Here is a 19,230-nt window from a genome sequence, read left to right as displayed (position 1 = left end):
AATATGACATTCGTGAAACATGAAATAGGGCACTATTCATAAAAAAAGTTGTGCTGTGAGAAAATATATTTTACATGGCTCAGCAGTGTTCTGATAATGTAGACACTGGATACTGATCTCACCAAAATTATGATATAATTAGTTGAGAGAAGTGTGCTTGGATTGAGTGAATGGAGAGGGTAAAAGAGAGCTACCACCTCATCTTCCATTGTATAACATCAGTAATGCCCAAACTGAAACTCAACAAGGAGAAGTATATTCATAGTATTTAGTAATAGGGAGATAAATACTTAAAAGAAAAAAGTTTAAAATGTTAAAAAAAAAAGTTGCCTCTGTAGGAAACTGGGGGGGAGTTGGGCCTAGATTTTGTTCATAATAAGCTTTGAACTACTTGACTGTTTAAACTATATGTGTGCACAGTGATCAAAATAGATTTTTTGGCGGGGGGGCACCTGGATGGCTCAGTCGGTTAAGCGTCTGTCTTTGGCTCACATTATCTCAGGGTCCTGGGATCGAGCTCCACGTTGGCCTCCCTGCTCAGTGAGGAGTCCTCTCCCTCTGTCCCTCCCCTCCACTCATGCACTCTCTCTCTGAAATAAATAAATAAAATCTTTTAAAAAATAGATTTTTTTAAATGACTACAGTTAACTATCCATTCAACACTTGAATAGGCATAGTCTCCAACTCATTTGTTCACCACTATCTTCATTTGTTTCAAAAGAGAGAAAGTGCCAGGGGAGGGGATGGGGGGATGCACAAAATGCAGGAAGGGGAGTGGGAGATCCAGGCTTCCAGTTATGGAATGAATAAGTCATGGGGATGAAAGGTACAGCATAAGGAATATAGTCCACGGTATTGTAATAGCATTGCATGGTGACAGACTACATGTGTGGTGAGCAGAGCATAACATATAGAACTGTCAAATCACTATGTTGTACACCTGAAACTATTGTAACATCGCATGTCAACTACACTTCAGTTAAAAAAATGATGTATTTTTTTAATCTAAGAAAAAAAAAGAGAAAGAAATTAAAACCCTGAAGTTTTCCAGAACGTTCCAAGTATCTGAACATAAACACATTGTGTGAGTATCTATGAATCCAATCTTCCTCATAATCTCAAAAACCCAACACAGGTAGAGGTCTCCTTAACATTTCTAGTCCACCAACTGGGAGAAGACCACGAACTTACCTCCATGCATCGCATCAACTCGGATCTTCAGTTGGCCAGGCCCTGTCAGCAAACTCTTGATGGCGTTAAAGTCAAAGATGGTCCGAAGGAGGTTGAGATAGATATCTACTGGGTCCACTATCTCCACTAAGGGTAGGAAAGCAAAAGGAAACATCATTGACCATACCCATGAAGCATACTTCGAAGTGTAAAAAAGAATCACCACCCTCATAGCATGAAGTTCTGATCACAATCCCATCATAACCCTACCCATCATGCAGGAAGCCAAGTGTCCACTTGTATGCTAAGTCACAAATTAAGATACATTCAAGATCCTCCCAACTTTTCCAGTCACAAATGGGTACACATAATACAAGCTATACATTCCTCTTTGCAAATGAAGAATCAACAAAATAAAGTAGTTAAGATCAAACTGTGCCCTTTTATCCCACCTTCCTTCTACCACCTCCCTTCCAAAGAAGGCACACACCTCAATGCTAAGAGGCATCTTGGCACACCCAGGTGCCTCTCCTGTGGGGCTCAGCCAAAGAATGACTCAGAAGGCTTAAAACAAATCAAGGAGTGACTTCAGCAGTGACCCTTATTTTCTAAATGCCATTGTGCCCACTAAATCCAGGGTTAGAATTGGTGATGAAAGATACATTCCTGAGTTTGTATGAGTCTCTTGTGTGCCCAAGCCAGTACCCATTTCAGGGTGAATGCCAGATATTTAGAAATCCTCATTAAACACAAGTATTCTGCAATGTTTGGCACCACCCAGTGACCAGGAATCCCAAACTAGTCTTTTCCAGTTATTTGACAGATACACACAATGCCAAATATTCATTACATTTTTCAAACTTGGCCATCAACATATAATTAACACTAAGAAAGTGTTTTCCTAGAATAGTAAATACTTGACTCTTTAGGCACTAAAATTTGTCCATAAGCCCTGCTTTTAGGTTCATAGTTAAATTTTGAAATGTATGTATGTTGTTTTTCAAATTTTTCAAATACGTACTACTTTGGAATTCTGAAATACTTAAACCTGCACTAAACATATTACCAATCCACCTTTAACAATTTTCAGTAAATTCCAGGTATAATATTTAATGAATGGAATTTTAATATGTTAAATGAAAATATCCCTTCATCTGGTCAAACACCCATCTAAAAATAATTTTCCTTGCACTTAAATCAATATAGTATGTGTGCCTATTCAATATAATGTAATAATTTTCTGATGAACACAAATCATTTTTAATCTTTTGGCCTGAGAGGGATATTAATTTATACAATAAATTAAGAATTAATCTGTATGAAATGTATACCTAAAAAATGGTTAAAATAGTAAATTTTACGTTATGTATATTATACCACAATAAAAAAATTAATCTATGAAGTAAAAGTGTACATTAGAAGTCTTACTCCACAATATAAGGTAATATTTTTGGCAATTTCATTCTGGTTCTTTAATTCTTGAACCACTTGCCTAAATATACTTGGTATTCATAGCAGATAACACATAGTAAACAGAAATGTAAAAAAAACAAGGAAGCAAGTAGAAATCAGTGAAAATTGAAAGTTCACATCAAATAGTTCATGCTCTAGACCCCTTAAGGTGAAATGCCAAGGAATGATGTATTTCCAATTAACTCAAGCCTTGCTCAACATTTAAAACAGCAAGAACACAGCACATAAATTATCCCAAATGATTATCTCCAAATTCTTCTTGGGAGCCAAGGAATTCTTCTACCCACCTCCTGATATCCACAGCATTTTAGAAAACTCATCAAATTAGCAATATGGCTGCAGAAACAGCCTGAATCTGAGCTCACCAAAGATATGGGTCTCTTAGACAAGTATAAAAATTGTGAAGATACCAAAAGTAAATAAATCATTCATAACTTCTTCCTGATGGTAATGCCTGATTTTTCCCAGTCATCTCACTGTCCGGTTTTTCCAAACATATGTAAACAAGCATATTTAAATCCATTTGTTTCATATAATATATCCCCTGTTTACAGTTGTCAAACCACTGTGTGTGCATGTGTGCGCATGCTCCCAGCTAGATTAATAAAAGGAGGCACCACTGTTTCCAGTATCACACTGCTTCCAGTTAATTTCTGCTGGTTAGCTAAGCAAGCAACTGACGCAAAATCCTTCAAGAAAAAGGTAGTAGTGTTGGCTTAGCAGTGTGACCCCTCAACAGTCCATTTCAAGCCCTTCCTTGCCTGTCCCTCAAATGCCGTGTGGCTGCAAGCCTGGTATTTAATCTTTTTAGCTAAATTAATTTACTTGTCAAATAAGGATAACATCTTAACACAGACTGTATTTAAGCATATAGGGCACTAAAGGAGCAACAAGTTGGTTTAGGGCTAATTGTATATGTTCTAGGAAAAAGCAATAGGATAAAAGAGGGGGGTACATAATATGCATATATATGGTATTAGTGATGTTATACTGTTCAATATTAATCTGTAAAATTAAAAGTTATAATCTGAGTACTTCAGAAGTTTCAGTCACTCTCTAGTATGGGATATTTGGGGCAATTTCATTCTGTGCTTTGCCTCAATCCATTTGGTACTTACTGAGTTCCTTCATAAAATCTCCTCACATAGTGCTTGGTATGGAATGGGTGATCCTTTGCACATTGAATCAAGTTGAACAGCATGGTTCTGGTTCTGACTTGGGAAAAAAAATGCCTACCATCCATGTGAATTTTTAATAACCCCATTACCTTGTTGGTTCTCTTCTTAACTACATAAAATATTCCAGCATCTTCACTGTAATTGATTAGAAAAGTGAAGACATGTTTTGGCGATTCACGTCCTATTCTTGGAATGGCATAAGGGAGTCAGCTATGACGTTTTTCCTATGTTGAAAGTGATCTAGAGTTTGAGAAGTCATTTTTAAAAGCTGCCAGTTCTGAGTATCTTGGCTGCTCTCACTTCCCTGTACACCACAGTCATACTACATCTGCTTATCAAGTCACTCCCCAAATAGATAAACCAATCAGTTTAGTGTGTGCACCCCCCTCATCCCAGAAAGCAGAGTCACCTCCACCCATGGAGTTATTCTGAGTTCTTCAAAATATAATCTATTACCTCTAAATGGCTTGAATTTGTTCTCCAGGTCAAATTCTTGTCTTCCAAGCCGAGATAGGTCAATTCGAAGATCAGGGCATATGGCATATTCCTCAATTGTTTTGCTGATCTGATAGATTTTGTCTGAGACCACATCTGGTGCAGGACCTACATTTGGAAATAGCACACCACCAAAAATAAATTTTTTTAAAAAGTGTCTGCAACTTCAATCAGAGGAATGTTACTTCCTTCACCACCAAGCAAAAGAAAGATTCATTTGTTCTCCAAACAATGGACAACAGTTCACCGTTCAATTAGGCTCCATATTCCTTGCGTTGTATTCATCCATGATGGAGGAAATTTGGTCAGCCTCAACTGTTCTACATAGGCTAATAACCCATATGTTTGTTTGTCTGAATCCACTTCTGAGCAATGATACATCTTCCCTAAAAATAGTTTCACACCTGCCAGGGAGACCTGGTTATGTAATCAGCTTTTTTCAGGATATGAGACACCAACAGGATATGCACTTGACAGAAGTGAGGGATTCCAGATTTAAACTGCAGCCTCCCAAGTGCACCTAGAAAAAGAAAATACGACTTGTACTCCCAAGTCTGCTCCCTTGTTGAGGCAGAAGCTTGCCAGGGTTAACCGTTTTCCCCAACTCACACTCTCTAGTGACTTCCAAGTTTTTAAAATGAGGTTTAACCAAAAATACTTGATGTGCTTCCTCACAAGGTCAAGAGGACAATTAGGCTGTGAAAGACTTTAAATGAACATGAAATCAACAGTTGGTCCGGCTTCCAATTTTCTTTTTAATTTTTGTATCTTATTGCAAGTCACTTAAGATTTCTTGCAACAAGTCTGGGAATCAAATGAGTACATTGAAAGATCTGAAATATCAATAGATAGGTTGTGTATGAATTATACTCACCAAGTCTACTGTAACTTTCAACTGAAAAGAAATCAAGAAATAATTTCTTTTCTATCCCAATCCTTCAAGCTACACTGTTCAATATAGTAGCCACTAATGGTATGTAGCTATTGAGCACCTGAAATATGGCTAGTGAAATTGATATGTGCTGTGCTTGTAAAATACACATCAAATTTTGAACAGTTCATAGAAAAAATCTAATAGATTGCATTTAACTTTTATAGTAACATGCCGAAATAATATTTTCAGTATACTAGGTTTAAAAGTGCATCATTCATTTCACCTTTTGTTTTTTACTTTTTTATGTGGCTACTAGAAAGTTTAAAATCATCTCCGACTCACAATGTATTTCTATTAGACAGTGCTGCCTTAAAGCATAGCACTGTTTTTGTCTCCCAATAAATGCTCATTGAATGTATAAAAAGGAACAGCACCTAAACACCTCAAACTGTACACATTAACTATGTGCAGATTTTTTTTGTATATCTATTGTATCTCAAGAAAGTTGTTTTAAAAATAAGTATCCCCATTCTAGTGCATGGGAAAGAAGCCTAGTAGATTTTACCCATATTTCCTTGTCCTTTAGGAAAAGTAAAGACTGCAAAGAAACAAAAACAAAAACAAAAACATGGCCCTCCTCCTCCACTCCTCACCATTTTTTATCCTTCTGCAAAATGTAAAACAGTAAATAGTCTTTTTCAGTCTTTGCGTTTTTTATGCTTGTCCGATTGGAGAACGCATGAATATCTCCCTGCTCCCCTAGGTGCCACACTGTGTTCTTCGGCTGTGTCCCTCACTTTTAAACAGCCTGATTTAATGACAAAGTACACTGGTTTCCAAAAGTAAAACAACTTCTAGCAAGTTTGTTTTCTATGATGCCACTCAACCACTTGTGTTGCTAACCTCACAGTTCATCAACAACCTCTGCATCCATCGACCACTTCCAAGTTCCTTGACATCTTCCACTCTAATGAGTTTTCCTCTTCATTTTAGTCAGTGGCTGGTAGAGTCATATCTTAAGTATTATTGTCTCTTGAAATCCTTTCAAAAATACCAAATTTGAGTGTCCTCAACCCACAGATTCCTTATCAGCCAGCTACCCTACTCCATACTTCTGCTGAACCTGCCCTTTCCTATACTGATGCTTATCATCACTTGATTAATCCCAGGCTATCCGTCCATTCTAGTTTCACTGGCCTCTAATCTCAGGCAAGACCCTAAGGTCCACCATTTGAGCCATACCTTTGTTAGCATAATAACATGAACCTACATTTATTGAAACTTACATATACCACCTTTCACACTTTACCTGGAATTCAGCACTCACAAAAAGCAGATGAAGTAGGAGTTATTATTACCCTCATTTTCCAAATGGGGAAACTGAAATTTGAAGAGGTGGAGATCCTTAACCAAGGTCCTATCATTGGTAATAGACAGAGGCTGCATTTTGAATCCTAATCGTCCGATGTCCGCTCAGACACCGGTAACAAGTATAAGCCGTCTTGAGGCTGTGCCACACCTACACAGCCATTCCCCAACCCTGAGACATCACCATCAGCCACCCCCACTGCTGCAATTTCCAGACTCCCACATACTGTTGGAGGTAGTCAAAAATTACACCAATTGACTCCCCCTAAGAATGAGGCTACTTAGCTTTTTGACTTCTCATGTATGAATCATCAATACATTTCCCAGGATACCTTTTACAAAATACATCCCAAGTCCTCCCTCTCCTTGTCCCATTATCTCATCAGGCAATTTTCTTCTTACTTTCTTTTTGAACAGGTATAGTAACTATTACCCCAAACTTTCATTCTGCACCCCTCAGAGTTGTTTTGTTCCCCCATCCTTGCCTTCTCTTTCAGAAGTTCTGCCCCCTTCCCAGAATCTAGGCTCTAATTGAGCTCCACACCTTACTAATTCTCTGACACTGGTCAAGCTTTTTAAAACATTTTATTCCTCAGTGACTTCATCGGGTTCTTATGAGGATTAAATAAGATAATGTAAGTAAGTTCTGAGTATGGTGCCCAGCACATTGTAAGATTCTAAAAAATCCAGTATTTTTATTATGGATTCCATTTCCCCTCTATCATCTTCCTGTCTACTTAAAAACATGCTCAGAATGGTCCTGTCCTCTAAATGCACTTTAAAAGCAACAAAGTTCCAGATGTGTCCTATTTCCCTGGCTGTGCCTACTAATTCTGTGGACACTTAGCTTTCTTTATTTTTTAAAGATTTATTCATTTATCTGAGAGAAAGAGAGAGCATGCGCAAGTGGTGGGGGGCAGAGGAAGAGAGAGAGAGAAACAGACTCCCCTTTGAGCACAGAGCCCACCAAGGGGCTCAATGCCAGGCTGGATGCCAGGATCCCAAGATCATGAGCTGAGCCAAAATCAAGAGTTGGATATCCAACCGACTGAACCACCCTGGTGCCCCAAGACACTTAGCCTTTTAATTCATTCCAAAAAAAGTATCTATACGACACACAATGAAAAGAGATGAATGCTTCTTCAGGAAAAAGAAATTACGGTAAAATTGATTCTACTTTGAGTAGGAAGAAACCAACTGAATCCTTCTTTGCCATTAGGAATGTTAGCTTCAGTAATGACGCCAAGATGATGCAAATAAGAAGAATTAAGGGTTAAGAGAGGGACTTCAATGCAGTTAAAGGCCAAATGATAAATTCAATCCCCTTCCTGTATGGCTGAATAGGTCTCATTTCCTCCTGTGATTTAGTCTACAAAATAGGTATTTAAATAATAACTTCTTCCTTTATGTCTTATAGGATATCATAGAGATGACTGAGATGTTCTTGTAAGATATGAAATCAAATATATATTCCAAATGCTTACTTGAAATCCATTGTTTAGTTTGGCAACTTTTATAACACATTTCTCTACGAATTGCCATTTTCTGAGCCCATTCAATTTCCTGTGTTAACAGCATAGAGAATAACTGAATATTGCCTATTTTTTTCCCTCAAATCCTCAGTAGCTGCTGCAAGACTAGATGTGGGTCCTAGGTATGCTTTCTAATGAAGCAAAACTTCTCGAAGTATAGGACACGTCATAAGGTGTTTTTTTTAAAACACTTGATGTGAGTGAAGTTCATTTGTTTGGATAATGTCCAAAATGGCTGCAAGGAGGTGGAAATAATGAATATTCTGGCCTAGGCCAAAAATAATTCATAAAGACTACTGTTGTTCGTTAAAATTCGGCTCCTACCTATGTATAAATTCAGACCCAGTGTCCTAGATTAAGATTAAGAGACTTAACAATGAAATGCAATGCATAGTTCTTGGATGCATCCTGGTTTGAGTAAAACAGCTATAAATAACATTTTGGAGACAATTGGAAAAATTTGAATATAGATTAGGTTTTAGATGATATTAGAGAATTGGTGTTATTTTGTTACATATTTTGTTAGGTGTGATAATGTAGTTATGTTAGAATGTCTTTCTTTTTAAGAGATGTATTCAGAAATATTTAGGTGTAAAATGTCTTCATGCTGTAATTTACCTTAAAATCCTTTAGGGGAGAAAAGTGCAAAATGGAAAAATGTATATACATTAATATGTGTGTGTGTATGTATATACATTAATATAAGAAATAGTGAAATAATTCTAAGCATTTCAGCAAGAGAAAGTCAACACTATAGGAAGGAGAGATGTCTACAAGTTATGCTAAAAAATCATTTGTCTGGCCTTGAGCAGCCATGTGAACTTGAGCAAGTAACAGCCTCTTGGGGATTTCTTCACCTATAAAATGACAGGAATGATCTAAATGACTTAGAGGGTCCGTTCCAACTTAAAACCCAGAGTCCTTCCATATCAGATAAGCATCCATTATACAACCATTTCACAGTGCTAAGGAGGGCAGAGGACCAAGAGACCAAGTGGATTCAAGATCCCATTAGGCCACTTCCTTGTCATGTCACCTCAAGGGTTATGATGGTTGATTTTATATGTCAACATGACTGGGCCACAGGATGCCCAGATATTTGGTTAAACCTTATTCCTGTGTGTCTATAGGGCTGTTTCTGGATGAGATTAGTATTTAAATCAGTAGATTGAGGAAAGGAGAGTGCCATCCCCAATGTAGTGGCCTCATCTAACCCACTGGAAGCCTGGACAGAACAAGAGGCTGAGTGAGGGAGAATTCACTCTCTCTGCCTGGCTTCCAGCTGAGACACAGTCCTCTCCTGCCTTTGAACCCAGACTTGGACTGCAACTTAAACATCAGATCTGCTGTTTCTCAGGCCTTTGTACTCAGACAAGAACTCCGCCATCAGCTCTCCTGGGTCTACAGGTCTCGGGACTTTTCAGCCTCCATAATCACGTAAACCAACTTCCTCTCTGGGCCCTGGGGCAGGTGAGGCTGCATGCAGGCCCTTTAAGAGCCATCCCTCAGTTCGCTACAGACCTGAGGGTCAAGGGCACGAGCCTGTTGGTCTTCAAAGCCAGATATTTTGGGGGCTCATCTCTCAGGTGTCAGTCTTTTTTTTTTTAATTTTTTATGTTACATTAATCACCATACATTACATCATTAGTTTTTGAAGTAGTGTTCCATGATTCATTGTTTGTGTATAACACCCAGTGCTCCATGCAGAATGTGCCCTCTTTAATACCCATCACCAGGCTGACCCATCCTCCCACCCCCCTCCCCTCTAGAACCCTCAGTTTGTTTTTCAGAGTCCATCGTCTCTCATGGTTCATCTCCCCCTCCGATTTCCCCCCTTCATTCTTCCCATACTGCTATCTTCTTTTTTTCTTTCCTTAACATATATTGTATTATTTGTTTCAGAGGTACAGATCTGTGATGCAACAGTCTTGCACAATTCACAGCCCTCACCATAGCACATACACTCCCCAATGTCTATCACCCAGCCACCCCATCCCTCCCACCCCCCACCACTCCAGCAACACTGAGGTTGTTTCCTGAGATTAAGAATTCTTCATATCAGTGAGGTCATATGATACATATCTTTCTCTGATTGACTTATTTCCCTCAGCATAATACCCTCCAGTTCCATCCACGTCGTTACAAATGGCAAGATCTCATTCCTTTTGATGGCTGCATAATATTCCACTGTACATATATACCACCTCTTCTTTATCCATTCATCTGTCAATGGACATCTTGGCTCTTTCCACACTTTGGCTATAGTGGACATTGTTGCTATAAACATCAGAGTGCACATACCCCTTCGGATCCCTACATTTGTATCCTTGGGGTAAATGCCCAGTAGTGCAATTGCTGGATCGTAGGGTAGCTCCATTTTCAACTTTTTGAGGAACCTCCATACTGTTTTCCAGAGTGGCTGCACCAGCTTGCATTCCCACCAACAGTGTAGGAGGGTTCCCCTTTCTCCGCATCCCCGCCAACATCTGTCGTTTCCTGACTTGTTAATTTTAGCCATTCTGACTGGTGTGAGGTGGTACCTCATTGAGGTTTTGATTTGGATTTCCCTGATGGCGAGCGACGTGGAGCACTTTTTCATGTGTCTGTTGGCCATTTGGATGTCTTCTTTGGAAAAATGTCTGTTCATGTGTTCTGCCCATTTCTTCATTGGATCATTTGTTCTTTGGGTGTTGTTTGATAAGTTCTTTATAGATTTTGGATACTAGCCCTTTATCTGATATGTCATTTGCAAATACCTTCTCCCATTCTGTTGGTTGTCTTTTGGTTTTGTTGACTGTTTCTTTTGCTGTGTAAAAGCTTTTTATCTTGATGAAGTCCCAATAGTTCATTTTTGCCCTTGCTTCCCTTGCCTTTGGTGATATTTCTAGGAAGAAGTTGCTGCAGCTGAGGTCGAAGAGGTTGCTGCCCGTGTTCTCCTTTAAGATTTTGATGGACTCCTGTCTCACACTGAGGTCTTTCAACCATTTGGAGTCTATTTTTGTGTGTGGTGTAAGGAAATAGTCCAGTTTCATTCTTCTGCATGTGGCTGTCCAATTTTCCCAACACCATTTGTTGAAGAGACTGTCTTTTTTCCATTGGACATTCTTTCCTGCTTTGTCAAAGATTAGTTGACCATGGAGTTGAGGGTCCATTTCTGGGCTCTCTATTCTGTTCCATTGATCTATGTGTCTATTTTTGTGCCAGTACCATACTGTCTTGATGATCACAGCTTTGTAATAGAGCTGGAAGTCCGGAATTGTGATGCCACCAGCTTTGCTTTTCTTTTTCAACATTCCTCTGGCTATGCGGGGTCTTTTCTGGTTCCATACAAATTTTAGGATTATTTGTTCCATTTCTTTGAAAAAAGTGGATGGTATTTTGATGGGGATGGCATTGAGTGCGTAGATTGTTCTAGGTAGCATTGACATGTTCCCAATATTTGTTCTTCCAATCCATGAGCGTGGAACGTTTTTTCCATTACTTTGTGTCTACCTCAATTTCTTTCATGAGTATTTTATAGTTTTCTGACTACAGATCCTTTGCCTCTTTGGTTAGATTTATTCCTAGGTATCTTATGGTTTTGGGTGCAATTGTAAATGGGATCGACTCCTTATTTTCTCTTTCTTCTGTCTTGTTGTTGGTGTATAGGAATGCCACTGATTTCTGTGCATTGATTTTATATCCTGACACTTGACTGAATTCCTGTATGAGTTCTAGCAGTTTTGGGTGGAGTCTTTGGGGTTTTCCACATAAAGTATCATACCATCTGCAAGAGTGAGAGTTTGACTTCTTCTTTGCCGATTTGGATGCCTTTGATTTCTTTTTGTTGTCTGGTTGCTGTGGCTAGGACTTCTAATACTATGTTGAATAGCAGTGGTGATAGTGGACATCCCTGCCACATTCCTGATCTTAGGGGGAAAGCTCTCAGTTTTTGCCCATTGAGAATGATATTCGCTGTGGGTATTTCATAGATGGCTTTTATGATATTGAGGTATGTACCCTCTATCCCTATACTCTGAAGAGTTTTGATCAAGAAAGGAGGCTGTACTTTCTCAAATGTTTTTTCTGCATCTATTGGGAGGATCATACGATTCTTGTTCTTTCTTTTGTTAATGTATTGTATCACGTTGATTGATTTGCAGATGTTGAACCAGCCTTGCAGCCCAAGGATAAATCCCACTTGGTCGTGGTGAATAATCCTTTTAATGTACTGTTGGATCCACTTGGCTAGTATTTTGGTGAGAAGTTTTGCATCCATGTTCATCAGGAATATTGGTCTGTAATTCTCCCTTTTGATGGGGTCTTTGTCTGCTTTTGGGATCAAGGTAATGCTGGCCTCATAAAATGAGTTTGGAAGTTTTCCTTCCATTTCTATTTTTTGGAACACTTTCAGAAGAATAGGTATTAATTCTTCTTGAAATGTTTGGTAGAATTCCCCTGGGAAGCCATCTGGCCCTGGGCTTTTGTTTTTTGGGAGATTTTTGATGACTGCTTCAATTTCCTTAGTGGTTATAGGTCTGTTCAGGTTTTCTATTTCATCCTGGTTCAGTTTTGGTAGTTGATACATCTCTAGGAATGCATCCATTTCTTCCAGGTTATCTAATTTGCTGGCATAGAGTTGCTCATAATATGTTCTTATAATTCTTTGTATTTCTTTAGTGTTGGTTGTGATCTCTCCTCTTTCATTCATGATTTTGTTGATTTGGGTCATTTCGCTTTTCTTTTTGATAAGTCTGGCCAGGGGTTTATCAATCTTGTTAATTCTTTCAAAGAACCAGCTCCTAGTTTCATTGATCTGTTCTTTTAGTTTCTATTTCATTGATTTCTGCTCTGATCTTTATTATTTCTCTTCTCCTGCTGGGTTTAGGCTTTATTTGCTGTTCTTTCTCCAACTCCTTTAGGTGTAGGGTTAGGTTGTGCATTTGAGACCTTTCTTGTTTCTTGAGAAAGGCTTGTATCACTATATACTTTCCTCTTAGGACTGCCTTTGCTGTATCCCAAAGATTTTGAACAGCTGTATTTTCATTCTCATTGGTTTCCATGAATTTTTTTAATTCTTCTTTAATTTCCTGGTTGACCCATTCATTCTTTAGTAGGATGCTCTTTAGCCTCCATGTATTTGAGTTCTTTCCGACTTTCCTCTTGTGATTGAGTTCTAGTTTCAAAGCATTGTGGTCTGAAAATAGGCAGGGAATGATCCCAATCTTTTGGTACCGGTTCAGACCTGATTTGTGACCTAGGATGTGATCTATTCTGGAGAATGTTCCATGGGCATTAGAGAAGAATGTGTATTCTGTTGCTTTGGGATGGAATGTTCTGAATATATCTGTGAAGTCCATTTGGTCCAGTGTGTCATCTAAAGCCTTTATTTCCTTGTTGATCTTTTGCTTAGACGATCTGTCCATTTCAGTGAGGGGGGTGTTCAAGTCCCCCACTATTATTGTATTGTTGTCGATGTGTTTCTTTGCTTTTGTTATTAATTGCCTTATATAACTGGCTGCTGCCATGTTAGGGGCATAGATATTTACAATTGTTAGATCTTCTTGTTGGATAGATCCTTTAAGTAGGATATAGTGTCCTTCCTCATCTCTTATTACAGTCTTTGGTTTAAAATCTAATTTGTCTGATATAAGGATTGCCATCCCAGCTTTCTTTTGGTGTCCATTAGCATGGTAAATGGTTTTCCACCCCCTCACTTTCAATCTGGGGGTGTCCTTGGTTCTAAAATGAGTCACTTGCAGACAGCATGTCGATGGGTCTTGTTTTTTAATCCAATCTGATAGCCTGTGTCTTTTGATTGAGGCATTTAGCCCATTTACATTCAGGGTAACTATTGAAAGATAGGAATTTAGTGCCATTGTATTGCCTGTAAGGTGACTGTTACTGTATATTGTCTCTGTTCCTTTCTGGTCTATGTTAGTTTTAGGCTCTCTCTTTGCTTAGAGGACCCCTTTCAAGATTTCTTGTAGGGCTGGTTTCGTGTTTGCAAATTCCTTTAGTTTTTGTTTGTCCTGGAAGCTTTTTTATCTCTCCTTCTATTTTCAATGACAGTCTAACTGGATATAGTATTCTTGGCTGCATATTTTTCTCGTTTAGTGCTCTGAATATATCATGCCAGTCTTTTCTGGCCTGCCAGGTCTCTGTGGATAGATCTTTGCCAATTTAATGTTTCTACCATTGTAGGTTACATATCTCTTGTCCCGAGCTGCTTTCAGGATTTTCTCTTTGTCTCTGAGACTCGTAAGTTTTACTATTAGATGTCGGGGTGTTGACCTATTTTTATTGATTTTGAGAGGGGTTCTCTGTGCTTCCTGGATTTTCATGCCTGTTTCCTTCCCCAAATTAGGGAAGTTCTCTGCTATAATTTGCTCCAGTATACCTTCTGCCCCTCTCTCTCTTTCTTCTTCTTCTGGGATCCCAATTATTCTAATGTTGTTTCGTCTTATGGTATCGCTTATCTCTCGAATTCTGCCCTCGTGATCCAGTAGTTGTTTATCTCTCTGTTTCTCAGCTTCTTTATTTTCCATCATTTGGTCTTCTATATCACTGATTCTCTCTTCTGCCTCATTTATCCTAGCAGTTAGTGCCCCCATATTTGATTGCACCTCATTAATAGCCTTTTTGATTTCGACTTGGTTAGATTTTAGTTCTTTTACTTCTCCAGAAAGGGTTTCTCTAATAACTTCCATGCTTTTTTCAAGCCCAGCTAGTATCTTTAAAGTGATGATTCTGAACTCTAGATCTGACATTGTACTAATGTCCGTACTGAGTAGGTCCCTGGCAGTCGGTACTACCTCTTGTTCTTTTTGTTGAGGTGATTTTTTCCGTCTTGTCATTTTGTGCAGAGGAGAATAGATTAATGAGAGAACAAAATGCTAACAGGGTAACAGTGTCCCCAGAAAATATACTCTAAACAAATCAGAAAAGACCTGAAACAGGGGGAAAGAAAGGGAAAGAAAGAAAAAAGAAAAAAAGAAAAAGAAAAAGATAAAAACAAACAAAAACAGAACAAAACAAAAAAAACAGAATGTGATCAAATATGATCAGGCTGGTGCATAGACCAGTGCCACACACTAGATTTTGGGTGTATTTTGGTCTGTTAGATGAAAGTGCCTCCCAAAATTTTAAAGAAAGAAAAACTTATATATGTACAAAAGTAAGGGTTAATACGATGAAGGGATGAAATATGACTGTAACGATGAAAATCATAAAAAATTTTACAAATGAATTGATAAGTTGTTTGAAAAGAGAAAGAAGAGGATTTAAGGGAAAAAAAAAGAAGAAAAAAGGAGAGATTGTGATCAGGCAGGAGAGTAGAACAAAACCATACACAATAGATTTAGAGTATATTTTGATCTGTTAGAAGAAACTGTATCTCAAAATTTTAAAGAAAGAACAACTTATATTTATATGCCAAAAATAAGGGTAACTACTATGAAGGGATAGAATATGACTCTAAAAATGAAAAATAAAAATGTTTTTTAAAAAGGGATTGATAAGATGTTGGTTGAAAAAGGGAAAAAGAAAAATTCAAATGAAAAAATTAACTTTGAAAGACTACAGAATCATGGTAAAAAAGCCATGGATTCTATGTGCAGTATTCCCCTAGCGCTGCAGTTCTGCCGTTCTCATTGATCGGTAAACTTGGTCTTGGCTGGCTGTTCTGGCTGATCTTCTGGGGGAGGGGCCTGTTGCCGTGGTTCCCAAAAGTCTTTGCTGGAGGCGGAATTGCCCCGCCCTTGCCGGTCTGGGCTAAGTAATCTGCTCAGGTTTGCTCTCGGTAGCTTTTGTTCCCTGCAAGCTTTCCGTACAGCTTTGGAGGACGGGAGTGAAAATGGTGGCCTCCCAATCTCTGCCCTGGAGGAGCCGAGAACTCGGGCCCCTGCTTCTCAGTGAGCCCCCAGAGAAAAGCAGTCAGTCACTCCCATCTCCCCGGTCTCCGGCCGCACTCTGTGCTCACCTGGCCTGTGACCGAGCGTTTCTATCTCTGGCACCCGACCCCATGTGGAGTCTCCAAAGCCAGCAGATTCCTGCGGCGTGCTCCCATGCCGCTCCTCCCGGGGGAAGAAGGGGAGTCTCCCCGGATCTGCCGCTTGTTGGGTCCCTGCTGGAGGAGCAGGGGCCCGACTGTGCCGTGGATCACGGTTTATGGCAACCCCAAGCTGAGAGCCCACTCCTCGGTTCCGACTCTGCAGCCGGCTTCCCCGCTCCGATCCCTGGGAGCTCTGCCGCACTCAGGCGCCCCCGGTCTTTCTGTGACCCCGAGGGTCCTGAGACCACACTGTCCCGCGAGGGTTCCACCCCCCCGTTTAGCCACTGGAGCGACGTCCCTCAGCAGAGCAGACTTTTAAAAGTTCCAATTTTGTCCTCCGCAGTTCTATCACTTGCCAGAAGTGGCTGACGGAGGCCCCTCCCCCGCCATCTATTCCCCCGAATATCGCCTCGGATTCACTTCTCCGCACGTCCTCCCTTCCAGAAAATGGTCGCTTTTCTGTTCAGAGAGTTGCTGCTATTCTTTTCTTCAATCTCCTGTTGAGTTTGTAGGTGTTCAGAATGGTATGATCCCTATCCAGCTGAATTCCTGGGACCGGACGAAATCCAGGTCTCCTACTCCTCCGCCATCTTGCTCCATGCCCCCCCCACCATAGGTGTCAGTCTTAAAAGCTGGAGTACCCAGTGTAGAGTACAGACCCCTTCTTCCTCGGAGAGAAGCTCACGGTTTTGCATTCTTTCCAGATGGTGGATTATTTCGCCAGCAGTGAGGTTTATGGTGAGGTTGTGTCCCAGCCTCTCCTACCCACTTTGACAGTTTCCCTCTCATTTGCCCTGTGTAAAGGGGCTGCTCTGCTAGTTTTTAGGGTTTTTTCAGAGGAAACTGGCCTATATATCTGTAGATTCAGTGTGTCCATGAGAGGAGGTGAGTTCTGGATATTCCTACGTCACCATCTTGAAGCAGAACCCAGCCAGTTCCTTATAATAAATCTCTATATAGCCTACTGTTCTGTTCCTCTGGAGAAACCTGACTAATACAGCCCCTCACTGGAACTTTCTGAGCCATTTCCCCTCCACCTTGCTTGTCTACCATCAGAGGGTCATTGTAAGACTACGATAGCTGAGGCACATGGATGGCACAGTCAGTTAAGCGTCTGACTCTTGGTTTTGGCTCAGGTCTTGATCTCAGGGTTGTGAGATCGAGGCCCACATCAGGCTCCATGCTCAGTGTGAGTCTGCTTGATATTCTCTCTCTCCCTCTCCCTCTGCCCCTCCCCCTGCTCTCACACATGCTCTCCCTCTCTCTCAAATAAATAAATCTTTTTTAACAAATAAAACTACAATGACGTAAGAGGACAGAAATCAGGACGACTAAGGCATATCCTAAGCCACATACCTCCATTGGCAACATTGAACTTCACTCCAAACTCTCCCCCTGGTCCTCCAGGGCAATGGCTGGCTGTTAGGATGATTCCACCAGCTGCCTTGATCTTCCTGATGATGCAGGAAACAGCAGGTGTCGACAAGATGCCATTCTGTCCAATAATCAGTCGTCCAATCTAGATCAGCCAAAAAAAAAAAAATCAATCCAGTTACATGGGATCAGAGGCATTTCAATGGGAAGTGCCCCAGGCTCTGTTAACACACAGTAAATCACTTGACAAAAGGAACTGAGTGGGCTTCAGGTTAAGGGATGAAGGAGAGCTCTGGCATTGTCTTTCCAACACCTTTGGGGCACCCACATCTAGCGGTCAATTATCAAGCTGCAAACTGGATCTGCCTCATTGATATTTAGTAGTTTGAAACATCCACTTTTGATGACCAAAAGGTTAGCTTGAACTACACAAGACGTTCTTAGTTTGTCACTGGCTTAGAAACTCTACATGTGAACATGCTAGAAATTATAAGAAAAAAGAAATGGAGTGCTTCTCTGCTTCACCCCCTTCCTCTCTCTTCCTCAGGACAAGCTCATACTGGAGGGCCCTGGCTTACTATAGCCTCGTCATACAGTGGGTGTATTTAACTGCCCTCAGAATGACCACTCTTACGAAGACAAGAATTTTATTTCTGCCACTGACAACACGTGCTGGAGACACCAGAAAAAACTCTCCAGTCATTCCAGGCAGAGATCTGGAGGTCATCCATGGGTGTGGTCAGAGTCTTTCTAGAGCTACAAAATTGACTTTAAAAAGAAAGCCACACAGCCCCCTAGAGTATTACTCAGTATGCTTTGTCTTAAAATAGAGACCAATGTCATCCAATCCAGTGGTTCTCAAATGTTACGACAATTCAGAATCCGAATGAAGCCTTACAATTACCAATACTCAGACTGCATCTCAGACTAATTATATTGGAATATCTGGGGGTAGAATCAAGGCTTCATAGTCTTTAAAGCTCTACAGGTGATTTCCACGTTCTGCCAAGCTTGGTGATCAAATCCCCTTGTTAAGAATCAGCAGCACGGCCATCACCTATGAGCTTGGTAGAAATGCAGAACCTCAAGGTCCACTCAAGACCCACTGAGGAAGAATCAACAAGTACCTTAACAAGATCCCCTGCCCCCTTCCAGCTAATTCATTTGTCCATTAAAATGTGAGAAGTAGTGCTGTAATCCCACAAGCCAAGTTAAGCTCTAGCATCCAGCTCAACACCAAAATTACTCTGGCACCAACTACAGCATTGCTAGAAGTAGGTACTGACCAAATATGAAAATGAGGAAGATACAGGAAAAAAATGTACAAAGAGCAAACACAAGAGCTCCAAGAACAAAGCAGTCCTGGGATGATTTAGCATGGAGAGACCCACAACATTCCCAGAGTACATATTTTCAAGTGGAGGAGGCAGTTTATAAACAAATAAGCCTAATAATAATATTTACTAGTTCGATATGTTTTGGGAAGGAAATCGGCAGGGTTCTGTGAAAGAGAATAATGGGGTGTCAATTTTAATAATAAAAATAAACATGATAATAAAATAATAGCTAAGGGAGCTTGGATTTTTATCTTAAGTGCAATGGGAATTCACTGAAGAGCTTTAAGCAGTGGAAGTGATGTGATATCATTTACATTTTAAAAGATCACAGAAATGAGTAGTCCAAATGATCTTTTCAGAAAGCAAGTCATATCATGTCAGCAAAATATGTCAATGA

The 19,230-nt window shown here is 40.0% G+C and overlaps 1 protein-coding gene across 1 annotated transcript in view; it reads right to left on the bottom strand.

Annotated features, from left to right (window-relative positions):
• Positions 1 to 19,230, bottom strand: part of PGM5 (phosphoglucomutase 5) — a 200,328-nt gene that overhangs the window by 164,155 nt on the left and 16,943 nt on the right. The window contains exons 2-4 of the mRNA XM_021694328.1: positions 17,479 to 17,641; positions 4,278 to 4,424; positions 1,192 to 1,317 (exon numbers count right to left, since the gene is read on the bottom strand). Coding sequence (XP_021550003.1) covers positions 1,192 to 1,317; positions 4,278 to 4,424; positions 17,479 to 17,641 — 436 coding nt within the window. The remainder of the gene's footprint in view (positions 1 to 1,191; positions 1,318 to 4,277; positions 4,425 to 17,478; positions 17,642 to 19,230) is intronic.

Source organism: Neomonachus schauinslandi, chromosome 13 (assembly GCF_002201575.2).
Source record: "Neomonachus schauinslandi chromosome 13, ASM220157v2, whole genome shotgun sequence".
Lineage (NCBI taxonomy): Eukaryota > Metazoa > Chordata > Mammalia > Carnivora > Phocidae > Neomonachus > Neomonachus schauinslandi.
The sequence above is the reverse complement of the archived record's forward strand: the minus strand, read 5'-3'. Positions and strand labels throughout refer to the sequence as shown.